Here is a 21,252-nt window from a genome sequence, read left to right on the forward strand (position 1 = left end):
CATATTTGGCAAACAAAGTGAAATCTCTCTTGTCTTAATAAAACATTCCTTTGAGGGGTGAAATGCTCTGCTTTACTTTAGATTTTTATATTGCAGATGAATACAAATCAAAATGGTGAGCTTAATGAATTGTCAGTTTCTTGTTTGATTTCATTTTTACATCTTTCACTTTTGGCTAGGCTGCTGAACAGGCAAAAGCAAGTCCCGCTCTAGTTGCCAAAGATCCTGGTACAGCAGCCAATAAAAAGGAAGAGGAGGATTTAGCTAAAGGTGAGTACATTTACATGCTGACCTGATGAAAATATTGGTAAATATCAAATAAAGCAGGAACAAATGCTTTTCTTCCTTCCTCTATGTGAATAATATATTTATGGACTGTGGTTATGATTACTATTCCTTTCTTTTTGTACCATTCCTGAAGGGTTAGAAATTAAAACTATTCTTTGGGTAAAAAATGTGAAAAATTGCTGATTTTTACTTTTTTTCCCTTGCCAAATGGAAACGACACAGTAAAAAATCTGCAAAATCTTATGTTAAGGACATGCTCCACTATGGAAATGTTTGATACAAGTACTGCAGTTGGATTTTCCCTCTTCCTGGGGCAAGTGAAGCACATTCATTTGCAATTTAAACATTTGATGGAGGGAGAAAATAAGGATTGTAATATAAGTTGTACGTGAAGTATTTTGAGTATACTACTTTAAACTTTTATTCTTTTGAATACTGCTTCTGTAGTATACTTTAGATCTTTGATTGCTGTAAGCCTAAGTGGCTGTTAAATATCTCACTGCAGTCCCAGTGAATAAAACTAGGATGGTTTCTTCTGATTTACTGTTACACTAAAGCATATTTAAAGGTCATTTAATGATCCTATACCAGACATGTGAAGAGTTATTCTTAGAGTGGTTTGATTTTTATGGTCTAGACACTGTTTTTTGAGGTGAAGCTTCAGCAATGTAAAGGCATCAAATGTTAGCTCTTCTATGTAGTATGGCTTTGGGCTTAAAGTTGTAACTGACTATTCACTGTAAAAGTGAAGTTCTTGCACTAGTAGTTGGTGGATGTTTGCAGTTTCTCATCTTTGATAGAATTTTTTTTTTGTTTATCCATTATCTATTATAACATTGATTTATTTAAATCGCCATTAGCCCATCTTTATATGTTACTAATGGTTTCTTCAACAGTTGACCCAACAAAGTCTACTTCTAAAGGGATCTGTGTCTCAAAGGTTCATATTCTGCATGGGTTCTCTAAAGTTCTCTTGTTTTTTTGTGTCCAGCTCTGTCCCCTCTTAAACATGATCATTCTTTTCACAAACTTGGAGGAGTTTAATATGAGTGAAATCTTTCTGCTCAGTCAAGTTTAATTGAAAATGACCAAGAAATGTAAAATTATTCAAGGAATGATAGGGGGATGTATTGGGTTTGTGTGGCAAGGTTTGGTAGCGGCAGGGGGGGTGGAGATTACAGGGGTGGCTTCAGTGAGAAGCTGCTGGAAGCTTCCCCTGTGTCTGACAGCCAGTGCCAGCCAGCTCTAAGACGGACCTGCTGCCGGCCAAGGCCAAGCCAATCAGTGATAGTGGTAGCGACTCTGTGATAACATATTTAAGAAGGAAAAAAAGTTGTGGGGTATACAGAAACGGCAGCCGGAGAGAGGAGTGAGAACATGTGAGAGAAACAACCCTGCAGACGCCAAGGTCAGTGAAGAAGGAGGGGGAGGAGGTGCTCCAGGCACCGGAGCAGAGATTCCCCTGCAGCCCGTGGGGAAGACCATGGTGAGGCAGGCTGTCCCCCTGCAGCCCAGGGAGGTCCACAGTGGAGCAGATATCCACCTGCAGCCCAGGGAGGACCCCACGCTGGAGCAGGTGGGTTCCCGAAGGAGGCTGTGACCCTGTGGGAAGCCCGTGCTGGAGCAGACTCCTGGCAGGACCTGTGGATCTGTGGAAAGAGGAGCCCACACTGGAGCAGGTTTTCTGGCAGGACTTGTGACCCAGTGGCAGACCCATGCTGGAGCAGTGTGCTCCTGAAGGACTGCACCCTGTGGAAGGGACCCATGCTGGAGCAGTTCATGTAGAACTGCAGCCCATGGGAAGGACCCACGTTGGAGAAGTTCATGGAGGACTGTCTCCCATGGGAGGGACCCCACATTGGAGCAGGGAAAGAGTGTGATGAGTCCTGCCTCTGAGGAGGATGAAGCGGCAGAGATAACATGTGATGAACTGACCGTAAACCCCATTCCCTGTCCCCCTGCACCGCTGGGGGGTAGGTGGAGAATTCAGGAGTGAAGTTGTGCCTGAGAAGAAGGGAGGGGTGGAGGGAAGGTGTTCTGAGATTTGGGTTTATTTCTCATTACCCTACTCTGGCTGATCAGTAATAAATTGAGTTAATTTTCCCCAAGTTGAGTCTGTTTTGCCCATGATGGTAATTGGTGAGTGATCTCTCCTGTCCTTATCTCGACCCACAAGCCCTTTGTTATATTTTCTCTCCCCTGTCCAGCTGAGGAGAGGGGAGTGATAGAATGGCTTTGCTGGGCACCTGGCGTCCGGCCAAGGTCAACCCACCACAGGGGAGAAAAGGAATAGACAAAATTTTGCTTGTCTAAGCAAAAATATTTCTCTTAATTATGAATTAAGGAGGCACTTTTTTACTGTGAGGATGACTGAGCACTGGCACGGGTTGCCCAGGGAGGTTGTGGAGTCTCCATCCTTGGAGATATTCAAAACTGTCTAGACATAGTCCTGGGCAGCCAGCTCTAGGTGACCCCGCTTGTGTAGGGGATTGGACAAGATGACCTCCAGAGGGGTCTTCCAATCTCCACCAATCTGTGCGATTCTCTGATTCTGTGAATCCAGGCTAAAGACTCCTGATCTAGCAGAGAAACTGTGTGAACCTGAACAGCTGTATCTTTTTAATGTTTCAAGCTATCTGGAAAAGTTCAACATCATGTATATGCTAGTAAGAACGTAAATACTTTACATCAGTTCAAGGTAATAGCAATAATATAATAATAAAAAATGCATGACTTCACTGAGTTATCCTGTTTGTGCTTAAGTGCTATTTATTCATCCTGTCTGTGTTGAAAGCCTCAGTAAATGTATGGGCAGAATTGTGCTCTCTAGTTGTAAAACATCTTTTTGGTTTTTTTACCATTATTTCTAAGTGAAAGGCAGAAGTTGATTATGATGCAACAGGAATGGAATTATACTAGAAGTTTTCACAGAGTTAAATTTTCATATAATTTAATCCATTTTTACAGGGAATTTTCATGTGAATAACTCTTCTTTTGTAGCTATTGAACTGTCACTAAAAGAACAAAGGCAACAGCAAACAACACTTTCCAGTTTGTATCCGAGCACCTCAAGCCTTTTAACAAATCACAAACATGAGGGCCGAAAGGTTCGTGCAATCTATGATTTTGAGGCTGCTGAAGACAACGAATTAACTTTTAAAGCTGGAGAACTTATAACTATCCTTGATGACAGGTAATTTACATAGAATGCCTACTGGAAGTGTATTAGACTGTAAAAATCAATTGGGAATAATCATATATTCTATGTAGAAGCATACATTGGAATACAATAGCAATAAAATATATTTACATATTAAATACTTTATTTAGTTATCTCCTAAAATTTTTACATACAAATGTAGTTGCATGAAGATTCTTGTACAACTATTTCTGTGTATATAAAAATTGTATTTATGTACAAGTAATATAAATCCCTTGTATGGTGTAATTCTTAGGAAAACTCCATGTGAGTATGGGATTTTAAATTATTTTTTTATCTTTAGTGATCCAAATTGGTGGAAAGGTGAAACTCATCAGGGTATAGGATTGTTTCCATCTAATTTTGTAACAGCTGATCTTTCTGCTGAGCCAGAAATGAGTAAGTAACATTACATTTATGTATGTATGTTAAGCTTTACCATGGCCCAAGAGATATTTCTGTCGTGATTTACTTTCCCTATTTCCTTTCCCCTGTGATAGAGTTCAGTTGCAAGTTAATGTGATGCTTGAAGTAAAACTGAGCAGCCCTTGCTGTGCTCTCACAAACAACAGTCATATCTTTGTGTCAGACCAAGGTTGCCCAAGCTGGCATCTGCTGAAAAATATGGTGCTGTATGCTGCTGGCTTTATCAGTAGCTTCTTTAAGACTCATTTAATAACTCCATTGACACCTAGATAAATGCAGCAGCAGGTTTTTTCCAAATTGCCTTTTTGCCTGGTTGCAATGGTACATATCTAATCAAGGAAAAACTGAAGACCCCATGGCAGATAGGAGTCAGAGACAGATTACCACTGTTCAAACAATTCAAGAAACCTACATACTGTAGGTATGTATGTGTGCATAATGGAAGGAGCTTTTTTTTCTGCATACTGGTTATCTTGTATCTATTTATCAGTCTAACCTACTCTAAATATTTAATAAAAATATTAAATATTAGACAAGGTTCTAAGATTCTAGAACTGATTTCTGTAAACCTGATGGGTTTGCAAGATCAGTCTCCCATGATCTCAATATGAGTGTGCTAAAGGTATGAGAAGGTCAGCAGAATTACATGCCGTAGGAGTCATCTGTTCTATGTTAAGACTAACTGATAAGAGTAGTGTGATAAGAGTAGTATTTGGCAGGTTTTTTTGTTGTGGCCTCCACTACAGAAGAGTGAGAAGCTTTTGCGGGTACTATTTAATGGAGAAAGGATAGCAAAATTTGAGAACTTTTGATTCTATACTTTTGCTCTGGACAAAAGAAGGCTCTGGTTTGTCATAGATGATTTTACCAGTTTTCTCTGAAATCTGACTCATTAGCCCTATTTCTTCCAATCAGCCTCTCTTACCCTGTTTTCTTGATGACTTATGAATAAGTATGTTAAGTGCAGGGAGACTACGATAAAGACATTTACTGCTAAAATGTGTTTCTATTGACCTTGTGTGAGCTACTGTCTTTTTTTTGCAATTTACAGATTTGTTTAAGTCTATGGAGATGTTTTTGGCCTTCACATGTCAACAAAATATTAATTTTTAAAATTTTCACAGTAGATGTTTCAAATGCAAAGAACTTAGGCAACATGCTAGCTGTATAACCATTTATGTCATTGTTTTGTTCGTTTTTATTTTATCAAATAAAATTTGCCTGTTTATCTTACAGTGAAAGTTGAGAAGAAAACAGTGCAGTTCAGTGATGAAGTTCAAGTAGAGACAATAGAACCTGAGCCTGAACCAGTTTATATTGATGAAGTAAGCATGATAAAAGTGTTGATTTTCAACTGCTGGTACCTTTAAATATGTGATGTTTAACCCTTTCATCCTGTACTTGAAATATCAAGAGAACATAATCAAAAGAGAGTGGGAAGGGAAAGTTGATTTAATTAAAATTAAAAAAAAATCTGCAGTATTCTAATTTGTTCATGTATTTTGAAGTTATTAGGAATTTCTGAAACTGAATTTGGAAACTGCATTCCATTTAGGGCCCTACTCCAGGATTGTACAGCTGTTCACCTCCAAACTAGAAGCTTGGTGTGGAGTGATGCATTTGCTTTCAAGTTTTGCTTTAAGTACTTCAGGATACCTCAGAGATACTCATCTTGAATGCTGTCTTAGATTTATTTCCAGTATAACCACCACTGTCTTCCCCCAGTCTGAAAGATCTCTTTCCTTCTCTGAAAACTGTAAGCTTTTTGTTGCTGTGTAAGTAATATTTAGTAAGATTTGCACAATCTCACCGCAGTGATTCTGCAAGGTTCCCAGGAACTCTCAGCCCAGGATGTTTTTCCCCTGCCTCTTTCTTTTTTTTTATTTATTTATTCCCCCCCCCCCCCCCCCTTCCAGAGGGCTTAGAATTTTTCTCTTGAGAATTTTTCCCCTTCTCTCTCATGACCTTCTAGTTCTTTCTCAACTAGGGTTCTGTCACTGTTTTTTTGAAATGAAAAATCAGTCACTGCCTTCCTAAAGTCTTGTTTAACTCCTGCCTCAAATACTCTTCCTCCCAAGAGATATTAGTTTGTAATCTGCTGAAATAGCTTATCTCAGGCCTGCCTTGAGGTGTCTTCCAGCTTTTGTCTTCTGTGATTCCACGTTGCATTATGTTTTAGTGTCTTGTTTTGTTTTTAAAATTACCATAGTATAATTTTTAAGGAAGTAATTCATTTGGCTTCTTCCTGTCTGTCCTGGGTTTAAGGAGGAAAAACCATGGTTTTAGTTTCCACTTTGATACAACCTATGTAACTCTCGCCTGTTAAAGGCTATTTATTTGATAGCACTCAGCTAAAATGTGATTTTTAATCATTTACATGTAATGTTTGGTTAAGCAATATAGTTCACTCCAAGACATACTTTTCAAAGAGTTTATGTCTGTTAATTTTCTACCCTTTGCTATTTTTATAAATAGGTTGCACTTAAACTGGTTAATCAAGGATGCCCTATTCTGAAGTCAACCATGCAACCCCTCCAAACATCGTCTTAAAATAACCCTTTCATGTATATTAGTAATGACATTGCTCATGTGCTGATAGGCCTCATACACTTACAAAATGCAGGGTCGTTTTTCAGTGAATTTAGTTTTTAAGTACTGTCACTGCACCACCACAAGTACCCATTTCTTTTTAAAGTACTCTCTCGATGTTTTCTGTCAAAACATTTGCACTAATCCCACTAGGTGGTAGTATTGCATATGTAATAACTAGAATGGAAAAATAGAAACTACTTAAAAAATACTGTTTAGAAGGACTTTTAGGGATAAAGGGGTATTCTGCATGTTCCACTTGTTACTACTAATAATTTTTATCATTTGGCTTTTCTTTGGTCAAGCATCTTCGTTCCTGTAAAGTAGCATGTATGATTTGTATTTTCTTAAAAAAGTTAGTCTAGATGGTTTCCAAGTCCCAAGAGATCCAAATGGCTGTTGTAAATAGCTGCTTTAATTTACTAGGCCAAAAGTGTTAATGCTTCCCCCTACATCACATGTGCCCTAATTATACAAATTGTGTTCTAGGATAAAATGGACCAACTCTTGCAGATGTTACAAAGTGCAGATCCATCTGATGACCAGCCAGACCTCCCAGAATTGCTTCATCTTGAGGGTAAGAAAATCTCATGGATTTTTTTTGTTGTTGTTTCCCTCTTTAGTAATTACCTGTATCAAACCAAATTGAAACTAAGCTGAAACTACTTCAGCTTCGTGTGCACATCACAAGCATGCCTGAGGAAAGTACCTGAGCCGTAATTATCTTCTCACTTCCTGTTTCCCACATCTAAGAGACCAAACTGCAAAATTTTAACTTAAAACAAGCCCTCTCCTCTGTCAAGTAAACTATATTCCATATTCTTTTCCTTTTCAACACCCAGTAATACTTCATTCAATCTTATTCATCAGGGTTTTTTTTTCCTTCATAGAGTAGTACAGCATGAGTTGCAAAAGGAGTGTAAGGAAGATTCCATGAGAGGAAGCAGAAATACTACTGAGGCTTAGAGTAGACCTGTGGGTGTCCCACATGCTTTCACTTGTATGCGAATTTCTATAGGACTTTAATATTAATGAATACCTTATAGAGCACTACAAATTATACTAGTCCTTTACACTCAAATTAATCAGACTTCCTCTTCAAAGAGGCATTATAGGCCATTCTACCTAGGTTGATAGATGCAGCAAAATTTTTGGAAGGGAACTTTGGAGAAGGAAGTAAAGAAACTTACCCATTATGAGATAGAACATTGGCTTAAATTGATGATTCAGATAGGACTAGACTTTAAGAAAATGGCAGATTCCAGATCTATCTAGAAGTTAATTAGGAAAAAGTGCATAAGCTTGTAAGTTTTTTGATATCTCCCATCTTTCCACACCAGTCTCATTCATACCTGTAAATGAATCCTGTGTTAGGAACTGCACATCAGTGTCATGTCTGCATGTATTCTAGTTCCACTAAAGCTAAAGAGGGGTAAAAAAAAAACATGGATGGTTTTGTTCTTTCAAGTACCAAATATAGTTATAGAGGCTGTTGTCTAAGAAGCAGATTGCCTATATCGGGTCCAGGACAGAGGCAAAGAAATTAAAGGTATGCTTGTCAATGAACCTCCAGATATGGCTTACATTAGGATGTCCTTTCAAAATGCATTGTGAGATCATTAGAACAATGCTGAATTCTATATTAAACCGTGAGACTGCTTCTAGAATCTGAAAGCTGCAGTGTAGTCAAATGATTGCTCCCCAGCTACCTACAAGAGCACTTGCTAAACATATGGCTGCGTGTAGTTCTACAGTGCCATATTCAAGACCGTACTTCCTTTACGCTCAGGTAGGCTTTGGGTGGCTGTTTTTTTTGGCATAGGTTCTGGGAATTTTGTTACAGATGTGTGTTGGATCTTGGGTTCCTACCAGTGGTGGAAGGTGCTGATCAACATTTGACAAAAAAACACTTCATTTTCTTCTGCCACCCAGATGTCCAGTCACAAATGTCTTTAAATTGGAGAGCTCATCCCAACAGTAGCAGGAGCCCAGGATTTGTGGTTGGCAGCAGTGCAGTCGTCATGTTAGCGTACAGACATCTAAACAATCCTTGTCATGCCTTTTATGACACTGTGTTATACATAAAAATAGGCAGAACTTACACCAGGTTTTACATCTTTTCCCAGCATTTCTGCCAATATGTTACTGATCCCAGGTTCAAAGAAGCAGATGGGTGCCTTTCATGCAACTCCTCTTTCACCTGCAGTTGCCTTCAAGGAACAACACATCAGTGATGCCCTTTAACCCATCATGGCCCAGAGGCTTTCAGGACCTTCTGCATCTCAAATTTGGGAAAACTAGGAGTGAAGACAGTGTTCAAGAACTGCTTATAATGCATTTAGGTCATCTTTGATGGCTTAATCTTTTTGTCTCATCTCTCGGTTTGAATGTTCAGTCGTTCTTGGGATTAAACACATCTCTTGATTAGTAAATAGTTGATTGCTTGGATAAGTGGGCACATTTTGCATTCTGGAGTAGGGTTAGACTGTAGTATCCCCTTTCAGCTTCCTTGTCTGTTTATTTTACATTTGACAAACTCCATCTTTCTGTTAGTTAACTGTGGCTTGCTTGGCAGTTACGTGAACCCCATGCCATTGTGCTGAAAGTTAGCGGGGGGTGCATTTTTGTTTATTTTATTGCTTTTCCATTCTTTTTCTGAGAAGTTTCTGTGTTGGTTTTTGCATGTTTAGTGGTTTGAATAGTGAGATAGCAATGTGCTATTAGTGTCTTTGATGTGCAGATGATTTGAATCATTGCAACCTGTTTTCCCCTTCATTGTTTTCCTAAATAGTCTTTTTGTAGTAATGTTAGTTGAGCACATGATCTAGGTTGCAGTGGCAAATTTTCTTCCTTGAAGAAGAGATCACCTTTCAGATTTACCTGAACTTTTTTATGCAAAATAGCTTCAGCTTTACACTCCCTGGATGTTAAATGTGTTTTGTTTTGCTGAATTTTTATTTTCTTTTTAAAATGTACTTTTAAAATTGTACCACTACTGAAAACTTCAGCTGGATCGCATTCTTAAATTGTTTATGATGCTACCTCTGTTACTATAACTTTTTTGGCATAGATTATAGTAATGATTTAAAAAAAAAATGAACTAGCATCTACACATTTCAGTCTGATAATTTTTTTTAAAGCTGCTTTCTGACTTGCAGTATGGAAATCTTTATTACTCCGATGTATTTTAATGTCTTTCTATTCTAGCAATGTGCCACCAGATGGGACCTCTCATAGATGAAAAGTTGGAAGACATAGACAGGTAAAATAAGTCAAATATTTTGACTCAAATGAAGATTCATCCTTAGAAATACCAGTGTTGTTACTTAATGATATTTTAATCATTTCTGTGAATACTGGCAAAGAAAATAAGTGTATTTATTAGTAGCTTCTCATCTGGGAGAAGGTCTCAAGGTTTTTTTTCCCTAGTCACATAACATTTTATAGTATTGTACCATTTGACATTCTGGCAGTCATCAGGCATCACTTCACAAGCAGTAAGAATGTGTTGCTTATCACAGGTCATGAAAGTTTCCCTGTATTTTCTGTTCTGTACTGAAGTTATCTAAATTGTAGAATAAGCTGTAAAATATGTTTTCTAGGAAACACTCAGAACTTTCAGAGCTCAATGTTAAAGCAATGGAGGCTCTTTCTTTGTATAACAAATTGATGAATGAAGACCCAATGTATTCCATGTATGCAAAACTACAAAACCAACAGTATTATATGCAGTCATCTGGTGTTTCTGGCTCTCAGGTATGTATGTAACGTTTAATAGCCATTGACGTTATCAAGTACATACTGAGCTATGGTTAATTTCTTATAAATTATTAGTGATAAGCAGTTTTTCACATGAGCTAATTTTTTTATAAAGCTTGCTCAAATATTTTTTTTTACCGTATACTTCTCTCCATTACTAAAATAAATATATACTGATATATAAAGTGTGGTGGAGCATGTTGATTGCAATTAATAATTTATTTCCTATTCTGCCTTTCTGTTCCCACCTGAGTTGGAAACGTCTTTTTATGATCTTTTTTACCTTAATGCTAGGTTAAAATTATCTTGCTCCCTCAGAGATAATCTCAAATGAAAGAGCAGCGTTTTCTCTCAACACAGTACGTAAAAATAAATATTGTTTGTTTTCAGCTGCAAGCTTTGGATATTCTCCTTTTGCAGGTTCTAACGCTTCTAGTTCTTTTCTGTTCAGGTCTTTTTGATCAAGGAAAAAACCTATCCTGTGCTTTGAGTTGCACATAAAGTTAAAAATTAAAGCTGCCAGGGCTTTCCGTAGTGGGTCAAAAAAAGTAAAGAACCAAAGGAGTACAACTCCTGTTTAAGATTATGCCCTCCCCACCCTAAAATCAAGTTTCCATTTTTTTAAATATCAGTGGTGAGCATTTAGCATTTAAATTACTGAAGTTAAAAATTATAATTCTTTCATAGCACCATTTCCATGTAATTGACTTATCTCTGAGTAGGTCTTTTGGCTTGTTCATATACTATGGTATTTTTAAAAGGTCTTTTAAACATTTAAATGTTTAATTCCATAGTCTAATGCACACTTGCTTTATTCTTTTCCTGTTTGTAGGAATATGTAACATTTCAAACTGTTTTTTCAATAATTCACTTGCTTTTTGAGTGAGTAAAAAAAAAATTCAATCAAACTTATTAATACCTACACAGTATTATATAAACATTGAAGCAGATTTAGTTCTTTTAGTTTTCTACAAGTATGTACTTTCTTTCAGTGTCTTTTAAAGAAGAGGATATATGTTTTTGCAGTGCCATTAAAAGGAACGTTGTCTACCGTTCATATGTGATAAGCAATCATGTTGTGACCCTATCAAATAATTTTAATATTTTATAAATGGGCATGTTTCTGGAGATTCTTAAAGGGAGAAACTGGATTTTGGGGTGAAGATGAGCCAGTATAAAGTTCTGAAAAGTTAGGAGGTCTTGTGCCTTTTCTGCCTTCTAAAATTCTTTTTGCGATATTGAGAAGCCTTCTATGAATATGTCATCTGAGATTCATGGATCTTAAGATAGAAGAGCTGTATATCATAAACTTAAATGAACTCAGCTGTGCATGAGACCTGGTAATTTCTTCTAGTAATTTGTATTAAGCCAAATAATTAATGATTGAAGAAAAGCATGGGGTTTAGAAATTTAGTCTTGCTTTAGAATATAGTTGACACATCTAGACCAAGCTTTTCCTTTACTTAGTTGTAAAACATTACCTTATTTTCAACTGAAAATTCCTTAAAACCTCTTTTTCCCTTCTGCCCCGCTCAAACAATTTTATAATGGCAGTCTCAACAGTTACATGAAATGATAGGTTAACTAATGACGTGAAAATAATACACTATTGTCTTTCTGTTTTAACAGTTCTACTTAGTGAAAGTTATCTGGGCATCAAAACTGCTTTGGCATTGGACTGCTATTTGTTACATGATTTAAATCCTTCAGCATTTTAATTCAAAAGTAGAAGCTCTTAATGAGCATGAGTGATAATCATTAAAATAAAATTTGGAATACAAGTTTTCCAGTAAACTATTTGACCTTTTTGGTACTGGAGCCTGAGGTTAGAAATGTAAATAGTGTCCTTTGAAGATCTGGTAATTTTTTTGTACTACAACTCTTAATGGAAGACAGTCAGTTGCTTTCTATTAAAACATCTGTAATAAAAGGTTTGAGAGGCTGTCTTTAAGTTCTAAAGTCAGATATTAAATACAAAATTTTCTTGTATTTTATTTTTAATATTCCTTTATTTAACTTCCTAGGTTTATCCGGGACAACCTCAAAGCAATGCATATTTGGTGGCAGGGAGTGCACAGATGGGCCATATTCAAGGCTATAATCTTCCTCCTGAACAACTCTCTTCTCTCAGCCAAGGCACAGTTACTCCATCTGCCAGCTCAGTACTGCCCGGTCAGCCTGCACAGACATCTTACACAACGTAATTTTAAATATTTTCCTATTCAAGTTTAAATCAATTTAAACATAAAGGACTACAGATAATATTTAAAGGACGGGTTTTTTTCTTACAGAAGAATAATTTTAAACACAACTGAAAGACACTTGAGTGCAATTATTTCCAGTGTGCTTTTTATTGGTGTCATGTATTTGGTAAAAGTTCCTGACAAACTTCAAACTTTTCTGTTGTTTTTATAATTTTCTCTGGCTTTTACTTTATATATAAGAAATATATAATTTTTATATATATATATTTCTTTTATATAAAAGAAAAATTAGAGAAAATTATATAGACATGACTGACAATTCTGTGTTTTGTTTTTTTTTTTTTAATATAATCTTCATTGTTAAATGTATATTAAAAGTTAGCTGCTGCTCTGGCAGGCTTTGCGTAATTTCTGAGATAGTGTATATTGTATTGTTCTTTCTTCAGATATCTTAGTGTCGAAGCATGGGGAGAATTCCACTCATTTTGGGAAAGAAGTGAATGGGCTAGGAATACTTACTAGAGCTTTTACAGCTTCCCCATATAAAGGAGCTATAAGTGGCTTTCTATTTTGGGTAGATGCCCAAAGATGCTAAGCTTTCACTAAACTACCTGTATTGTGAAAGTTTTGAATTGACCTTAGGAAAAGATTAGTTTGGGTTGGGTTTTTTTTTTCCACTCTCTGTATGCAGTAATTTTATTTTATAAAGTTGGAAAGACATGCATCTTGAATTATCAAGTATTTGTTAGTCTCTGTCCCCCAAAGGTACTTATTTGGGGTGGTAAGACCTATATTGATAAAGTGAGTTTCTGCATACTTTACCTGACTTGTTTTGCTATTTAAAACAGGTGGGTTTTGGTTTTTTTGTGAGCAGAATGGAAGATAAATGGGATTCCATCTTACACATTAAAATAAAACAAAGTATAGATTCACAGTCTAGTTTTAAATCCATGGGAGGTGTGTTAGGTGTGTTTAAATCTGAGAATTGTGTTTGAGTTTTGATTGGAATATTCATTGGCTACAGTTTTAGATATGCAAGGTGTCCAGAGTTAGGAGATTTTTTTGTATATGTATAGAACAGCTGAAGAAGCAATAAAGTGTTGCTGTTCTGTTGGTAAATTGTTTGTTAATTCAAATTTAATTTTTTTTTTTTCCAGTGCAATGGTTGGCTCTGTTGCTGGAAATACTTACTCTAACCAGGCTTCAGTGTATAGTCCACCACCTGCTACTGTTGATGTTGCTGCTTATCAGAATGCTGGAACTAATATGTCCCAGGTGCCAAACTATAACTTAGCATCTACACCTCTGCCACAAACAGCCGGCAGTCAACAAGCACCTCCACAACAACCACAGCCTCCGCCGCCTCAACAGCCACAGCATAGTTACTCACAGAAGGCTCTGCTATAGGATCCAGGACTTCTGATTCCTAATCTTCTTTAACCTCTGCTAAAGGCAGTTGGCAATTCTATGAGTTTCTTCCTTTAATCTCTTAAACTTTGTTTATCCTCAGCTTAATAAGAATCTATCTTGGTGAACAAGTTCAATTTGCACTGACTTTTTAGGAATTTTTTTTTTTTTTTTAATTTTGCAGAGGAACGGATATATTTAGGACATTTAATTCCTTTTAAAATGCCTAAAAATTGGTACAAGGTTATTTATGTCTGGTAAAATTGGCTAGTCTGTGAAAACTCAACACTTGCAAACTGTTGTGGCATATATGTTATGTACATATAGTGTGTGATTGCAGTAGTGGCCATTTCGTATAGCTATGGTGATCATGTGAATATATTTAACACAATGTTTAAAAATAATTTACTTTACTATTTTATTTTAGTCATGAACTGACAGCCATGTTTCATAGTTTTGTCTAGTTTTATGACAGATGTGATGTCTTTTTCCAATGCAGGAAAAGCAGTAATTCTGCATATCATGGTTACACTTACAAGCTAAGGTCTATATATGAATTTACAAACTTATCTGAGTCTAGATTTCATTACTTTTGAATTGAACACAAGTGTATCATGACTATTAGATGGCTTATCTACCAAAGTAAACTAGTTAACTAGTAAGTGATGCGGGGGGATAACAGCAAATTATGATTCTGCTTCAGATATAATTAATAACTTAAAACTACTACTGAGAGGCTGCTAAACATATCATGGGACCATGCAACAGATCAGGACCTTGCATTTTATCATGAGAAGCATGTAATTTATTTTTTCCAAGTTGTTTTTTACAATGAGAACCAGAGCTGTATTATTCTATGTGTGTTGGTAGAGATTACACCAAAGACAGCGGGATTAAGTTGGAAGAGAAACGATGGAGTTTTAAACTGGAACACACAACATAAATAACACTACTTTATTCAAGTCTTCTTAATTAGAACATGGAGAATTATGGACATTTAAATCACTTTGCTGAACAAACCTTCAGGGCTTTATTTTATCTCTTGTGGCCTTGCTTAGCAATTTGTTCTGTTTACTGTTCTTACACAAACACTTCTGCCTTAAACATCTGTTTCAATTTCCAGTTGTACAATTTGAGTTTATTAGCCCTTCTGTAGTGTGAATAGTTTATGAGGCATCTTATTTTCATTCACTTTCAGGTTACTTTGAATTCTCTTCTGCAGCAACGTGCATTAGCTTCTTTTAAACCCTTGCATTTCTCAGTAACTTAGCCAGGTGGCTCTTTAAGGCATGATATTTTCTTTCTGTAGCTGAGGTGCTGCAAAAAGAATGCAGTAATGGAAGGCAGTATTTTAGATACGCTTGATCATTTTCTTGTACAAAGACTGTTGTTACTTTGCATTTGTATTCAATCTTTTAATGCATCCTGGTTTCCTCTTATCTTTTCCAGGGACTCTGATTCCTCTTAGAGCAATACTAGATGGCTTCAACATCAGATCTGTGTTTTCAGTCTTGTTAGTGTGCATGTCAGAAATTGTTCGCTTTTGCGTGCTATATTTTAGTGTGATGCTTCTGGAATTAAATGTTGCAATTGTACATTGTACTATAAGCTGACCTCAGTTATCCCATACACTCCTACATCTGTTCACAGTTACCTAACATGCCTTTGTTTCAGTATTTTAATAGGCACTGGTATTTTGCCTGTTAATGCTTTCAGATGACTACTTTGCCTAACTTCTAACTGGGGTGGTTACAAAACACGCCCATAGCTGATGTGTTCTAGTTGGGGATGTTCTAGCCAGCTAGCTGTTTTGATACTAGTATTTTCACATATTTTTTTCTCTAGAATTCTTAAGCACCCTCACAAACTGTCATTACTTCAGTACTTGGTGTCATCACAAAAGTGTGGAATTTGAAAGGAAATACTAAAAAAAAAAAAACAACCAACCACCAATTCAAGATATTGTGTCATAGATCATTTTTAATAGGTTGAAGAGGTGATTTTCTTTAGAAAGGGCGTGTAGTATCATTTATATAGTGTTCTCTGTATGCTTTAGGTACCTTATTCCAAAATCAGAGAAACAATGTCTGTAGAAGTGTATAATTTCTATACAAAACTGAAAATAACTTTTTACTCCATAGTTCTCGGGCCCTGAATCAAGGAGAAGCTTGGAGCATCAAAATAATCCAGCTGACATTGACTATTTGTATTCTTCAGTTTTCACATGTTGTGTCACATGTTCCCTAATAAGGGCCTATGGAACCTCTGTACAGCAAGAATACTTTTTATTACTAATTTGTCTTTGTTTTTAAATTTTTTTAAGTCGTCTTTCCTTAACACACAGAAATGCTTGTTCCTGCTTTCCCCTTTGAACATTGAAAACTTACGTGTATCTTACATTTTTCTATTTTCTAACTTAATTATTTTTGGCATGTATCAATCTTTTAAAAAATTAAAATCAACTTTCATTTGTGTTCATCATGATCAAAAACCACTTTCTAAAATGCAATGCCACTATAAATTCAGTATAATAAAAGTTGTGAAAAAAAGATGGACACTTTTTTTCCCTTCATGCCTTTTATTAGAGACACTGCTCTAAGGTATGTCCTGTAACAAATTGTGAATTTTAGTTGACTTAGAATCAGTTTTCATTGTCCACAGTTGGTGCAGTAGATCATTAGATTTTTAGGTTCAGAGCCTTAGTGTTTCTGTTGCATCCTATGTTTTCCATTTCAGATTAAATTGAATTTGGAGCTGTATTACTTGATATTGATTTTTCTCATTTATCAGAAAAGATTATTTCATCTTCTTGCTTGGTTGTGTCCCATGTGCTAGATACTCTAAAGCGATGCCTCCTCCTCCCTTGCTAGATGCTGTCATTGCACTAATGTCTTCACTCATCCTCTTGTATCCTCTCTAACTGATAATTTAGCAATTATATTTCAATTCCTGTCCTCTCTGCTGGTTTGGTATCATGAACCTGGAGATGCCATTGCTGGTGCTTCTCTGCTGTGATTTATTCTGAGATTCCTCATTTGTGCATTGCATTGACCAAGTTCACATATGTTCTGTCTTATTATGGTATTGAACACTGAAATATGGGTGAGAGGGGGAAAGTACATGTACAGCTACTGTATGGAAAAGCTTTTTAGCAAATCAATGAAGTGTCAGAAGGTTAATCTCTTTGAAAGTTAAGAATCCCTGGAAATGATATGTTATTCATATTCCAGTAGAAGACCTAATTTTTGAATGTCTTGTTTCTTTGTATGTAAATTGTCAATGAAAGGCTAAAATGTTTTCATAATATTTTATATAACCCTTTGTTATTCAACCCTTTCATTAACAAAAAATGTTAATTAACTCCAGAAAGGGTATTTTAGTGGCTTGGTTATCATGAACTGGAGCAAACTCTGGAAAGTGCCTTCTGTGCATTTCGCTTCTATAAACAAAGCTTGTTTACCCATGTGTATCATCTCAATTTATGTGGGCATAACAAAGATGCCAAGATTTACTGTAAAGCATCCCAGGAAAAACACTGAGGCAGCATGTCAAAATTTGCTACACCAATGTCATGGCAGTGTGTTCCAGAGTGTGCGGTTGCAGGAACAGTTGCAACATATTTACCCACCTCTGTTTAGTAACTGGTACCCATGTATTTAACGTCACTGGCCAAAGTACATACAGACAGCAGTAAGACAACAGTAGAAAGGAACAAAATACAAGAATTACTGCATGCTTCTTAACAGGTGTGGAGCAGCATATTGCCTTCATGGTACAGTTACTATTCATTAATTTTAAAGAGGAGGGGTCTGAAATGAATTTGAGTAACCAAAACTTCAGAGAATTCTGCCAGCTTGCAAATGCTTAGATGTAACAAAGGAGATAAATTTGCTTTTAATAGCTTATACATATTTTGCTGATCAAATCTAGGCTGCTGTTATAGTTCTCTGATTTCATCTAGATGGCAGGAACATCAGATTTAGACTGGGGAACTGCTTAATACCTCATTCTCCAATTTTTTTAGTATTTTCTCTAATATCACTTACTTTATTTTTCACTCAAATTTCAAAGACATCTGTGCAGTCTTTACAAATAAAGGTCTTACCTTATTCCTTGTCTTCTGGATTTCACAGACAGAATGAAAAAGAACATCTCTAATTACAGCAGCTACAATGGCACTTTGAATTACACAACTGCAGCTTCCTTTGGAGAAGATGCATGTATCTGTTTTGAAGAACAAGGGAGCATAATTTTTCCAGTTAAAAACTGAGAGGAGATTTTTTTTAAAGAAAAAGGTAAAGTAAAGGTTACAAAAACCTCCTTTGCTAACAGCAGGCAGAATCATTTTTTACTCTGTTATTCAATGTTAGTAAAGCTGACCAACTCTACAGCTAGCCCTTTTTCATTTTCAGCTGCAATGAAGAGGATTAACCTTCATGTGTATACTATCCAACACCATAGTAAAACATGGCAAGGCCTTGACATTTGAACTTTTTGCTTCAATATGTAAAAAACACTATGTATGTTTTTGAAGCCTTGTTTCTTAAATTAGGATGTTTGTGTTTAAAAACATTCCATTTGCTACTATGTAAAATTCCAGATCTGAAGTTCACTTTTCATGCTGCTACCTTAGCAGAAAGGTGGTAGGAGTTTCTGTTCTTCTATCCTGCATGTGCTTCTGGAAATCCAAATACTTTTTGTCTTTGTCATGAAAAAGAAAAGCCTGCTGCAGTCTGCTTTGGTTTTAATAAAGCATACACAGTAGCAAAGTGTATTTTTGGTTTTGTTTGTTTTGATGCTCCCTTTGATGTTGGCATATGTATATATTTAGATATACTGCACTGTTGTACAAGAATTGTTTTAGTAAATAACACTATTTGTAAAAACTGTTAATTGTTTTTGGTATGAATGCAAAATATTAAAGTTGGAGTATTTAGTTCATTATGTTGCAAAGTCAATTTGTAAATTTCATGAAAGAATAATCAGAAAAGGGCTTAATTTGCTGGAAGGACTTGGAGGTGCAATAGGCCAGATCTGTTAGAAGTAGTGAGCTCAACAGATTTCAGGTGGGGTGGAGGTGGGGTTTTGATTGTTCTGGGGGGGGTGGTGGTTTTTTTTGTGTGATGCTTACACACAGATTATATTATTTTTACTTTAAAAGTTTTTAATCTGTCATTAACTTTCTTCAGCTAAAATCCAAGTAATACATTGTACATCTTATTTCAAGTACGCTGCATGTCCTCTTTCTTTTCGTAAGAAATACAGCATGAATATTTTAAAGGGGTAGTAAAGAACAGATGAAAACAACTCTATCTGTACATTCTAATGTATATATTTGCTTACAGATCAATAAGCCAATACTACTGACAGTTAATTTACACAGTTATTTGGCAGTTAATTCCATTTCTGATGACAGTAACACAAAGTAGCACAAAACTTGGTTCTTTGATCTGTGTGAAATGAGTTGAAGATCAGGCTGAAGCCTGGTTTGTGAATCTACATTACTGCTTAAAATACCGTCATAGCTGAAACTTGATAGTCTCGACAGATGTGCTGTGTTCATAAAACAATGTTAAACTTTATACGTTTCTTGCTTAAACCCTTGTAAGCATCTGAGATCACCATGGGACTTTGGGAGCAGTCGGCAGCGTATTATCAGTTTGGCCTGTTCTTGGAGTCTCTTCCTAAAAATGTGAGCTAAACACCTTAGGATAAGTGATTATGTGGACTGTAGGTTAATTCACTACGGTAATTTCTGTGTTTCAAGAGAATATTGAGTCAGTTGACAGAATTAAAAGTCCTACAGATTGTGTAGAAATGAAAACTGTAATGTCTCTGATTTGAAACAGGGAGGGGGAATTAATACTGAGTTTGCTTTACTGCCCCTCTCTTTTGGACAGAAAACATGTTTATGTTGAGATGCCTACGATGAAAATATAGTTTGAGAGTTTGTTCCGTAGCATTTAAAGCTTATTGTAAAATCTGCTGCCATGCATCTGGGCAACAGGTAAAATAAGCATCAGTCTGTGTTTAAGAGGATGAAACCAGCTTCACTTAAACTTTCGATGAACTTGTTCATATGTAATCTCTCTTTGTAGCAGTCACTTCATACTGCATTATGGAGCTGGGGACCTTAGTGCATTGTCTTACTACTGTACCTGTTTCTCAAAATCTTACGCTACCCTGTTGCAGGATAAAGAATTTTATCTTTCACAATATTTGTAAATTTAAATTATCTGGATTATTTTAAGTCAAGGCTGTTTTGGTTGATACTGATTGTGATTGGTGTTTTAAGCGAGAAATGAGAAATAATCCATTGTGAGAGAACTTGTGGAGAAACTTCCACTGATTAAGGCTGATTTGCACATTTTAAAATTCACATCAATGTTGGGAGTATGCATGGGTAACATGCAATAATACAGAAAATCATATGGGGAGAAAAAAAGGCAAATAGGTATTTCCAGTTGTAGATTGAGAGCATCTTTAGAGTACAATGTCTTGAGCTGATATAAAATACAAGGAACGTAGTGATTGTAGCACCTCATGTTTTGCTTTGACTTTGCTTAACCCTGTTAAGCATGAGTTTTGAGTTCTTACGCATGCACCTTTGATTTCTAAGATCAATGTGGGTTGGCGTTTATGCTCCATGTTCCCAAGAGTGGTCACATCTGCTACCTTAGCAGTTGTACTATGGGCCCTCCTCACAGACGTGCCGAACCCAGCAGGAATGCATTGTGTGGTTGGTAAAGCCTGTCACCAGCGTGACACTGTTCACTAGTGGAAACTTGTCTGACTGGTCAGTGTCTCTATTTACCACTTTTTGGCTATAGGAAGCACATGTATCAAGAAATGGAACCCTTCAATGTATCCATGCCTGGGCCACGTAATTTTATACACTATATTCTTTAGCAGTTTTCTAAGCTTGATTTACTAATAAGCAAACAAGTCTGCCCTGACTGCTACTGAAATGACACTGGAATGTATTTCTAGCCAGTTGTGGTGGCTTGCCACTATTGACTCATGCATCCTCAGGTATTTGTGGATTATGCAGACGTGTTTACTTTCGCAAACTATGTGTCAGACTGTCCCAATTTGCTAGGCTTCACAAAGGAGTGTGAACATTTGGATCCCTTGGTTTTAATGCCTTTTAGACTTGTGAAAATTTCCCCAAATTAGTCTTTTTCTTCATTCCTCTGGTGACATGCTCTTGTAGGTGATGCTGAAGAATTGTGGCAGAGTTCATTTAGGAAAACCCTGCAGCAAAAAACGTGGCCTAAGGAATATAGGTAATATGATGATTTACATAAAAATATGGTGGTTTACATAAGAACAAATGGAAGTCTCAGCTCAGCCGAGGACAGAGAAGTCATGGTTCTCTGG

At 36.4% G+C, this 21,252-nt stretch overlaps 1 protein-coding gene across 4 annotated transcripts in view; it reads left to right on the plus strand.

Moving 5' to 3' along the window:
* The window catches only part of STAM (signal transducing adaptor molecule), a 39,666-nt gene extending 20,853 nt beyond the window's left edge, over nucleotides 1-18,813 (plus strand). For all 4 annotated transcript variants that reach the window (XM_069776246.1, XM_069776265.1, XM_069776273.1 and 1 more), the window contains exons 6-14: nucleotides 180-270; nucleotides 3,289-3,481; nucleotides 3,792-3,886; nucleotides 5,150-5,238; nucleotides 6,992-7,079; nucleotides 9,710-9,764; nucleotides 10,105-10,258; nucleotides 12,286-12,461; nucleotides 13,623-18,813. In XM_069776246.1, coding sequence (XP_069632347.1) covers nucleotides 180-270; nucleotides 3,289-3,481; nucleotides 3,792-3,886; nucleotides 5,150-5,238; nucleotides 6,992-7,079; nucleotides 9,710-9,764; nucleotides 10,105-10,258; nucleotides 12,286-12,461; nucleotides 13,623-13,872 — 1,191 coding nt within the window. In that variant the 3' untranslated portion in view covers nucleotides 13,873-18,813. The remainder of the gene's footprint in view (nucleotides 1-179; nucleotides 271-3,288; nucleotides 3,482-3,791; nucleotides 3,887-5,149; nucleotides 5,239-6,991; nucleotides 7,080-9,709; nucleotides 9,765-10,104; nucleotides 10,259-12,285; nucleotides 12,462-13,622) is intronic.
* Nucleotides 18,814-21,252: the final 2,439 nt, after the last annotated feature.

This window comes from Haliaeetus albicilla, chromosome 2 (assembly GCF_947461875.1).
Source record: "Haliaeetus albicilla chromosome 2, bHalAlb1.1, whole genome shotgun sequence".
NCBI lineage: Eukaryota > Metazoa > Chordata > Aves > Accipitriformes > Accipitridae > Haliaeetus > Haliaeetus albicilla.